This window comes from Lepisosteus oculatus, chromosome 2, assembly GCF_040954835.1.
Source record: "Lepisosteus oculatus isolate fLepOcu1 chromosome 2, fLepOcu1.hap2, whole genome shotgun sequence".
NCBI lineage: Eukaryota > Metazoa > Chordata > Actinopteri > Semionotiformes > Lepisosteidae > Lepisosteus > Lepisosteus oculatus.
Window position 1 is genome coordinate 66864078 of NC_090697.1, and position 10924 is coordinate 66875001.

At 37.9% G+C, this 10924-nt stretch overlaps 1 protein-coding gene across 2 annotated transcripts; it reads left to right on the forward strand.

Annotated features, from left to right (window-relative positions):
* Window positions 1-1023: 1023 nt before the first annotated feature.
* Window positions 1024-9021, forward strand: LOC102685581 (sterile alpha motif domain-containing protein 9-like). 2 transcript variants are annotated; one of them, XM_015343172.2, is made up of 3 exons: window positions 1024-1281; window positions 2900-2967; window positions 3266-9021. In XM_015343172.2, the coding sequence occupies exon 3, from the start codon at window positions 3290-3292 to the stop codon at window positions 8702-8704; it is 5415 nt and encodes a 1804-aa protein (XP_015198658.2). In that variant the 5' UTR covers window positions 1024-1281; window positions 2900-2967; window positions 3266-3289; the 3' UTR covers window positions 8705-9021. The 2 variants fall into 2 exon arrangements, with proteins under 2 accessions (XP_015198658.2, XP_006625674.2); XM_006625611.3 differs by lacking the exon at window positions 2900-2967.
* Window positions 9022-10924: the final 1903 nt, after the last annotated feature.

Consider the following 10924-nt stretch of genomic DNA (forward strand, 5'->3'; position numbering starts at 1 on the left):
CAAAGTCATCAATGGACAAAGACATCTCATTAGTGCTTGTGAGAGAGATACCTGTACCTAATGATGCTGCAAGGCCTGCAACAAGGTTGCTACTGTACAAGCTATGTTCCAGGTTGATGCTGAACATAACAACCCTACTCAACAGTGAATGACGATGTTGAACATAACAACCCAACTCATTGATGCGTTCAACTGAATTCCTATTGGCTGATCCTGCAGGCCAATCTAACAGGAATGCCTGCTGTGTAACCCTGGCCGTGTGAGATGGGCAGGACTACCCTGCAGAGCAACACATTCTGAATGGAACTCACTAATTTTACCACAAAATGACTACCTCTCCCCGAAACTGATCCCTTTCAAGAGTAGTTTTGGACAAATTGTTTCCCCTCTTACTGACAGAGACATGCAAAGCTCGGATAAAAAACTATGACTTGCCAAACAAAAATCGATGTTGGTGAAGCAGGAGATTACTTATTTGTCAGTACTGATTGATACTGCCAACAAAGCTGAAAACCAAAGCCTGCCAGACATCTTTGGGTAGAAGGCATTTCTCATGCATCCCTATTGAGAGACTTTAATGACCCAGTTTCTATAGCTTGAGTAAGAATGCAATAAAGTCCATTTTTAATTAAAATGATTGTTTTTATTGTTTCCGGTCAAGTAAATGTAAGGTTTGAGTCACAAAGTGAAGACACTGCTCAAAAGTGTAAATGATCCCTAAAAGTAATATAAAATCAATGACATCCTGGGATCCAACAGATGTTCCAGTGGACATGATTACCACAGGAGCCCACACTGTGAGTTAACTACTACTAAATGTCACGTTGTTAATTGTAATAATTATTCTTACTTTGTTGTGGCTCTTAAAAGTATATCCTAGATTTGCTGGGTGATTCGACTGGGAGGGGATATGTTTTGTTGATAAGGATCCTGTTCACCCTTTTGTTTCGTGTAGACCTTTGAACTGAACTTTGCAACCACTGTAAAATACAAATCTCATTTACATTTAACTTCCTGCTTTTCTCAACTCAGGAGAGCCTTTGTTTACGTACTGCTACAGTATAGACACATAATACCAAACCAGGATTTTGAATGAGTTTTTCGGTTGTTGCGTCACTCCTCAGACTCCCTGTCTATTTTTCATTTCAGCTCGTGTGTTTGTGTCCCTCTAACGATGAAATTGCAGCCCTCGGAGCTAGACACTGTCTTGGACACCATTTCTAAATCTTTTGAAATCTGACTGCACACAACAAAACCGCTCGCATATCGCCTGATCTTAAGGTAAGGTTTATTCGTGTTTTTTTCTACCACTTATACATTATATTCATTGTGAATGTTGCCTCTATGTAAATTACCAGTATAAAACTAAGGCAATGCAGGGAAAGATTTCACTGATTTCTTAATCGGGTGTATGTAACGACTGCACATTTTCTTAGTTTTAGACTGTCTTTCACATAATCTGTATTTTAAAAAGATCATACTGATAAAGCTTCACATTTATTACTGCAGTGTTGTTGTCATTCGTGTTTAACTGCTAGAAGTCGATAAAGCGGTTAATCACTGAAAAACCAAAGTCGTGTAGTGCTTGTCGGGACCGTTTTATTCATTCGAAAATGTCGTTATTTAATTATTCCTATACACGTTGGCAATGTGGTAAAAACTGACAAAGCTATTTTTTTTCTCTTGGAAATATAAAAAAATCACAGCCTTTTTTTACAGTCATGCAGATTCGGGAAAACGAAACTTAAAGGCCGCTTCATTTTCACCATTTTGAGGAAGGGAAAGCGAGAACGCTACAATAATCATTCTAAATGAGCTTTATTTGAATTTATATTATATATATATATAAACTAGGAACGTATAGGGTGATGTAATTAGCTATAAAAGGCGGATAGTTGAATTATTTAGCGATTGTTCGGACGGACAGATTGAGGGCAACACCCTTTTAGAGGAAAGTGTGTGTGGGGTGCTAATGCCAAAAATGAGAGGGGTGGAGGGTTTTATGCAACTTGCAAACTTGTAAATCTCCCAGGAAGCGAAACTCAGATTCTCTACCCGCATTCCAGAATTGAGAACTGTACTCTGCGCTCTTCCTCTCCCTAGAGATGCTTCTCTTGCAGTCTCCTTAGTGGCGAACCAGTTTTGGCTTACTTAAGTTTACTCGTCGCACTGTCAAGATAGGGTTGTCCGGTTTGTATTATTTTCTTAACCGGATAATGACTAGGTCGCAACCTTTTCACGGTCCAAGATGCTTTCACTGGAGTTAGTGAAGAAGTAACTGGAGACACTGAGTAGTCCGTACGGAATTACATTCCCATAGTGCACCCTTAACGTGAAATATACTGTAAAACATTTTACGAAGAAATCTCTAATCACACCTGTTTTCTCGAGCTTGGTTAGTGTGGATTATTATTTTTTTACAGGCTACAAGTAACAGGGGGTAGTGCTTCCGACCTACAATATGTTACATTGGACTTACTGTATATTGTGACAGCTACTGTATAGGTGTATAAGTGTCTCTAAGAGTCCATATAAAGTGTGTGACACCCGGCAAAAATATTTAGTGAAATATAAAATAATTATGTTTTACTAGAAAGATTAACAATCCATGTTATCACTTATCATTTCCCCATGGAGGTGGTCTTCCCATTTTTTAGTGTTAAATCCCCATTTGATCCCTTGCACAAATGTTTTCTTCTGTGCAATATTTTCCAGTGTTTGTTTCAGAAACAAATATTCTGTATTATAAGTGATGAACAAGGGATCGTCTTATGTAAATATACTCAATCGCCCTCTTGATTTTGCAGAATTACCAGAAATAGCAAATTGCTTGTTATTCTTTTTAGTAACCACAATAGATCTTTTTCTTCTCACGTAACACAGATATGCTCTATTTCAGTTCTCCTGGGAAAGGACTTTGAGACTAAGTGAGGAGGATGATCCAAGGAATGTATTAATAGTTCAATAGTAAGTGTTCATAAAATAAATATATAAATGACTTCTATATGTATTTTTCATTTACAGTACCATTGATTTGGTGTTGCAGATATATTCTTAAAGTAATACAGGGTAATGAAAAACTATTTAGAAAACAAAATAGAAAACCCAGTGGCTTTAGTACTAAATTATGTCCTGTGATGTACTGGTGTATACTTGCACCAGGTGCTTGCCGGGATCAGATCCAGCTCCCCCTTTTTTGGAGCTAAGAGGTTAGAAAATGGATGGATGGATAGTACTAATGTTATTACTATATTTTATTTTGTAGGCTGGATTACTTTGCTGAAGCAGTATGAGCTCCTTGTCTGACCTGCCTGACAGGATTGAAGACTGGAGCAGAGAAGATGTCCACCGGTGGTTGGTTGGTGTCCTTAATGTTGATAGCAGATGGGCAGACAAATTCTATGAAGAGGAGGTCTCGGGGTTAGAACTTGTTTATTTTCAAAAGCAAGACTTGCTGGATTTGCATATAAAACATGGGCCTGCTGTTAGAATTATAAACAACCTAGAGGAACTTAAAAAAGCAAAGCAACCATCACAGGACCAGAAATACCTTGAGGAACATGAGAAAGCAAGTCAACCACCACAGGTGCAGAAGAACCTGAAGGAACTTCAAAATGCAAAGGAACCATTACAGGAACAGAAGAACCTGGAGGAACTTGATAAAGCAAAGCAACCATCACAGGTGCAGAAGAACCTGGGGGAACTTCAAAATGCAAAGCAACCATCACAGGAGCAGAAAAACCTTGAGGAACATCAGAAAGCAAAGCAACCATCACAGGAGCAGGAGAACCTGGAGGAACTTGAGAAAGCAAAGCAACTATCACAGAACCTGAAGGTACTTCAAAATGCAAAGCAACCATCACAGGAGCAGAATAACCTTGAGGAACATCAGAAAGCAAAGCAACCATCACAGAACCTGAAGGAACTTCAAAATGCAAAGCAACCATCAGAGAAGCAGAAGAACCTGGAGGAACTTCAAAATGCAAAGCAACCTTCACAGGAGCAGAATAATCTACAGAAACATCAAAAAGCAAAGCGACGGAAAGCAGGAAAGCAGAAGAACCAGGAGAAACTTCAAGAAGTAAATCAACTGTCACAAGATGAGAATACTAAACATAACACATCTGAAAAGGTGGCAAACCAAAGTACACAAAACACATCAGAAACTGTAAATGAATCAGCCAGTGCAAATAAAAAATGTGCAGAAGAAAAGAGGAATCCAGAAGGTAACAAAACAAGTCCAGGGATAAAAGCAGATATAGAGCTCAGTGAACAAAAATCAGCTGACCTCAAACTGAAAGCAACTACAAATGAAAACGGCAATGACAATAAAGAAGCAAAGGGTTTGTTGCATGCTCAAAAGCAATCTGAATCTAAGGCTGAAAGTAGCCCAAAGTATCCTCAGCAGAAAAATACATGTTCCTTCTACCTTTTTGACTCTCAACATCAGACTAAAAGATACATACAGAATTACATTTTATCTCCAGAGACAGGGCCAGGCAATCGTATTGAACCAGTTCATGAGTACAAACTGCTAGGAAACGTGGAAAATGCATCAGAAACAGATATTCTTAAGAAGTTCAGTAATGAAGTCTTTCGTTTTTCAGCAGCATGCATGAATTCACGCACAAATGGAACCATTCATTTTGGTGTGGGAGACAGGCCTCACTTCCACGATGGAGAAATTATTGGAATTGATGTCAAAGACAGAAACAAATATGTTGATATCTTGAATAAAAGTGTGCAAAACTACTTTGGAGAGAATGCTGAAGATGCCAAGATGTGTATTAGACAACCCCGATTTGTTCAAGTTTTATCTCCTGATAACACTTTATTAAACAAGTATGTCATAGAAGTAGATGTTGTACCAAGTTATTCTGTATGCAAAGGAAAGGAGTATTACATCAACATGATGCTCCTTGAAGACAATCGATGGATGAAGAGTAAGGAGATATATTTGTTTGTGCGGGATGGAGCTAGTAGCAAAGATCTAATGGGAAACAGGAACCAAAAAGAAATGAAGCTTGAGCTGAAAAAGTTTAGTGACAGTATCAAGGGTTTAGATTTACTGCGGAAATCTATGGAAAGCAAGACTTCACAAATGAAAAGACCAAGCAATCAAGGAGAGAAACTTAAGCACTTGATAACATGTGGAAAGGGAACACTTGACAACTATAATGAGTACATTATTGTCATAAACAAGAGTCACCCCGAGCAGCTGGAACACCTCCAGTTCCTCAGTGATTTGAAAATATTTACGGTACTTGAATTTGACCCAGACTCTGCAGTCAATGGTGTCTGCAACTTTTACAGGAAGTCCAGAATTGCAAACCTGCATTCCCCTGCAGATTTCAAGAGCACTGAATCAGAATCTACAAAAATTGTGAAACTGAATTTGTATAAGCAGACAAGTTGGTTATTTTGTAATGGGAGAGGAGATCTTGAAAGTGAAACAGACAGACCCCTCAGACCTGGAGAATGGTTAACACAGAGAGCCAAAGATGTCCAAGATGCAATTTTGTTTCTGTGTAACCCTGATGTGCTGCAAATAGGAAGATACCAAGTAGTGTTCCTTTTGCTTTCTGCAGTGGAGTCCATGACTGACCCTGTTCTTGAAACATTCTTAACATTCTACAAAAATTTAGGAGGAGCTCAAAACATTTTGTGCATCTGTGAATCTGAAAACACATTCCTACAATGGAAAGACTTTGTTCAAACAAGATGTGACACTGATATTACTAGGCACTGTATATATGAGTTAAACTTAAGTGAAATCAATGGAACAATAAGCAAACTCAGACCACTAAATGAAACATCTTGCAGATTTTTGCCTTCTTCAGGATCAAGTTCAGTAGTTTTTGAAAAGAAGGTTGAAGATCTCATGACAGCTTTAGCAGTTCTGTGTGAAAATGAATGTGAAAACACAGACATTGAAAAGAGTGAGGAGTTCAAGAGCTTTAGAAGTAAAATAGAGGAAGATTTCTACAGAGGAGGCAAAGTAACTTGGTGGAACTTTTACTTTTCCGAAAAACCACATTCTTTGCCTTTTATCAAAAGAGACAAGTTTGAAGCCCTGAAAAATAATCTAACCTCTTTGGCCAGTTCTTCTACAAGTATGTGTGTGATTCAGAATTTGTTTCATCACCCAGGATGTGGGGGATCCACTTTAGCTATGCATGTGCTGTGGAGTTTGAGAAAAGAATTCAGATGTGCTGTGTTAAAAAATAAAACAGTTCCAAACATAGAAGTCGCTAGCCAGGTCAAGCACTTGCTGATGCTTAGGAAGAGTAAAGGATCTAACTATACACCTGTGCTTCTTTTAATAGATGATTCAGAAGGAACAGAAGACGCTCAAGATTTGCAGAAATGCATTAGAAAAGCAATTGATGAGGTGTCAGCTGAACAGGAAAGGCCATCAGTAATCCTTTTAAACTGTGTGAGATCGCAAGATCCAAGAGAAAGCTGCAGTGGCAGTGTCAATGAAAGTATATATATATCCAATTCACTTTCTCAAAGAGAGCAAGAGTTCTTTGAGATGAAACTAGGTGAACTTGCAGAAAATCATGAAAAACCTGAAACATTCTATGCCTTTATGATTCTGAAGGCCAACTTTAGCATTGAATACATTGAAAATGTGGTCAGCAACACTCTGAAGGACCTGGATATCTCAAGCAAACAAGCACAACTCATTTCATTCTTAGCTTTGCTTAATGCTTATGATAATGACTCCTCAATATCTGTGTCCTTCTGTGAAGATTTTTTAGGAATAAAAAATACACTGCGGGGAAAGGTAGCATTAGAAGACAGAATGGCTCCTTATTCAACTCTGTTAATTCTTTTTCGTGTTGAGGAGCATGGCACGTACCAGGCTGTGAAAATTCTACATCATATGATTGCCACTCAGTGCCTCGAGCAGCTAACCAAAAAATACAATGTGAAGAAAAGTGAAATCATCACAAACTTTCTTCACTGTGATTTGTTTTTTAAAACTGGAATGGGAAAAGACAACCTTGCGCAAAGTGTCAAAAGCATTTTAATCACAAGGCAACGCAGGACAGAGAGCGATGACAAACACACAAGGTTTTCTCCTTTAATTGAGAAAATGAAAGACGAAGAAGGAACAGACCAAATTAGCGAGGTTTTGGTGAAAGCAGCACACAGGTTTGATAAAAGTTACGCGATCCCACAAGCAATGGCAAGACACCTGTACCTGAACAAGAAGGACTTTGAATCAGCCTTACACTGGGCAAAAATTGCCCGAACTAAAAAGGAAAGTTCCTATATCGTTGACACCATAGGACAAGTCTTCAAAACTGATCTGAGACATAAGATTGAGTTCGCTAAAACGCATAAGAAAAATCTCACTCCAGCAGATTTGGAAACCTACCTTAATTTAGCACATGAAGCAACAAAAGCCTTTCAGAAAGCTCAAGACCTGGCGAAGACTGATGATGTGCCAGACTTTGAAGATCTTTACACAAAGAGGAAACGGACTACTTACAATACTTCTGGTTACATTGGCGAAGTGGATATTGCTATGATAGTCTGTGATATTCTCAGTGAAGTACCATTCTTCCATGTAAATGATCCAATGTGTCACATCCACATGTTAAAATTCCTCAAAGGCAGCATGCCACTCGGCAATATTCGCGGTATTCATGATGAATTGAGTGACAGATTCCTGGAAGTGCTCAAGAAATATGAAGGATTCCTTGTGAACCTAAAGCCAAGAGTTAAACAAGCTTTTGAATTTTTCGAGAACTACTTTGTACACCTGAAAGACAGGAATGTTGATAGAGAAATGGAAAGCAGGACCAAGAAGAAAATTTCGGAAAGCTTTAAGAAATATGTCAGTCTGTTCTGTACCTCAGATATTGAGAAGCACAGTGAGAGGATAAGCAAACCGAAACTCAGTTTACAGCAAGATATTGAGGAAAAGAAAATCTTTTTGGAACAGCACAAAGCAGACTGCTTTTCTGGGCTTCTCCACTGTACAGATAAAGAGAGTGCAGAAATAATGCAGGAAATAACCAAGAGTTACAAGTTTATTTATGAGAACTCAAGCACCAAGACTGTCAGAGACCAAACAAACTACATATTGGCCAACATTAACCTCAAATGTAAAACTTCAGCACAAGATAAGAAGAACAAGCTATACATAGAACTGTCAAAAATTCTGAAGAGTTTACTGCAAGATATTGGAACACAACATGCATTTCCAGAGCCGTATTACTTAGCTCTGCTGCTTTTCTGGCCTGAAAAAGACAGTGTGGAGGATAATTGTAAAAATATTAGTACTTATGTGATGTCCTTAAACAAGTCCTTCAAAAGACAGTACTCCCACATGCTGTCAACAAAAAGTACAATAGCTCATTTCTATCTCGGGAAAGGGTCAGGACTGAATCGTCTTGTTCACAAAACCAAAATTGACCAATGCTTGGGTTTTGGCGAAAAATTAAACTCTCTGTGGAAAAGCGGAGCTGTGTGGAAGGAAAAGTCTGTGCAAGATCTTTTGCTTCGTGTCAATGGCACCACAGAGCAGGGCCAAGTCTACATCCAGTATGGCAGCATAAAAATCCCAGTGCGTGCTGCCTATCTTGGAGGCATAAGAAGTGGCTACAGTAAGGAGAAAGTGTCCTTTTACCTGGGATTCTCAATAGATGGGCCAATAGCCTGTGACATAGAAAGTAAGAGCTACTCTTAAAGCCTGAGTTGGACTGAAACAGGCTGCCGAACACAAGGAAGAAAACACAAAAGCAAATCTATAATCTTTGCTGTCACACGAAAGTGTTATTTCCATATGATTATCCTGCAAAAGAAATGTATATAGTATAGCTGGTGCATTGCTTGACTCCACAACATTGAAACCTAAACGAGACTGGGCAATTTAATCAAGCCTTTTTGTACTTAAGAACAACTGGCTTTGTTTGGCATTCATTTGTCTCCTTTAGAGGAGTTAAGATAATGTGAAGACATGTGCTCTGTAAATAATAATAAACATGTACAGTACTCTGTAAATAATTATTTGAAACATTATTGTATGGATTGTATGGATTTTTAACAAAGCTTGTTCTGCAAGTTGTATATACAAAACCCATTTACTTTTCAGAACTATTATCCAAGAAACTATAACTGTGAATTCCAATCTGATATTACAAAATATCTTTACACAACTCATTATAATCTTAATTTGTTATATTATCCTCAGTAAATGGAATCTTTATTCTTTCTGAAAAAATGAGTACAGTAAAAAAAAATCATTTTATTTACTTTCAGCATGTTGTTGCCTATGAGTTCTTATTTTGTTGCTGGTAAGTTTCTAAATTCCACTGGAAGTACCTTTGTAGGCTGTTCAGCATGTAAAGTTTAAGTTGGTGGCAAGGAGTGACTCGTTTTCAAAGTACTGTATGTATGACGGAATTACTAACGACAGAAAGGAGTGCAGTTAATATAGCAAAAAATGCAACAGGAATTTGAAAGGAGAGAGGAAGAGCCTAGCCTCTCCTGGTCCAGTATACTGTATTTACTGTACACAGCCTGTTCTCAGAAAGCATCAGACTGGACCAGGAGAGGACTAGCCTGATTTGAGAACACCCGTTGGCTTTGTGGGTAAGTAATAGTCACAAGCTCACATTTGGATTCCACTGCACCTATCCATTCAAAGTTTAAACATTTGATATGTTAAATAATTGACCCTTCCAGTGACATAAAGCACTCTGCTGGCTTTTAAAACTTCAAACACTGCATTCTCAGATTCCAGTGAACACTAGGTTTCATCTTATTTGATTTCTATAAAGCTGGAAAAAATGGACAGACAGTATGTTGGTAGATTAATAAACGCATATGGTTAAAATTAATCAAATTTGTTCTCTTACAAAGCTAATAAATATATGGTGTATATTAGCATCATCGGAAACAGGAGTTGATGGATGCTTACACTAATAATTATTTCACTTTCTTTTCTCTTCTTTTAGTGGCTCTGCGTGTGCATTAAGTCAAGCCCTGCTGGGCACCGCTGTAGTATGTGTTGAGGCACTTCACTCAGATGTTGTAGTACAAAGTTGTAGAAGTTCCCTTGTTCTCTAAGACAGGGATGAGGATATCAGCCTTGACATTTTAAGTCAGTTCTGTCATTTGAAATTGCTCAAATTTATATGATTTCTGAGTCTCTTAAAGTACACAGAAAAGGTGATGTACAGTAGGTTAAAATGACTACTCAACACTTCATACACATACAGTACAATACAGCAGCCGTTTGTATATATTTAATCTCCTTATGTTTATAACTGCGTTTTACACAACTTAAATGGAATGACTTCAGTGGTTTTAAATACTGTATATTAATTTCATTTAAGATGGTAAATGCTTTATAGTAAATATAAAAATGCTAGGCCTGTAGCACAGCAGTTTGAAAGTTTACATGGATGTGCAGGTTGTTGAAACAAAATATTTTTCTGGGCAAATTCGGTCACACACAGGTTGCTTTCTGCATGCAAGTAGGAATCTTCTTTGCTCCAGCAGGGTAGGGTCATATCTTATACTCTTCTTGTCTAAACAAATTCCTATTCAACTCATTTTGTTAATTTTGGCTCAAATCAAATGCCAAACACCTGGCAATTTTATTAAGTCATGAGTTTAAGTAGTCTTGTTATCCCAGAAAACAATGCTCAATTGACTAACCTATCACTTTGCTATTTAGAACATAACTTAAGGTGCCCAATGATCTTCTGATGGAACATCTCTATTGCCTTAATTGTGCGTCATTTCATAAACGTACTACTGATATTCCATAACTATCATTAAACAGTCTAATTCCTGACAGAATGAAAGCTGCAAGTTGCACTGTTCTTTGCTCCCACCAAGTGTCCACAAAGTCTTGCAATCCCTGCAAAGAAACAAAATCTGTGCTTGCTATAAAATCAGA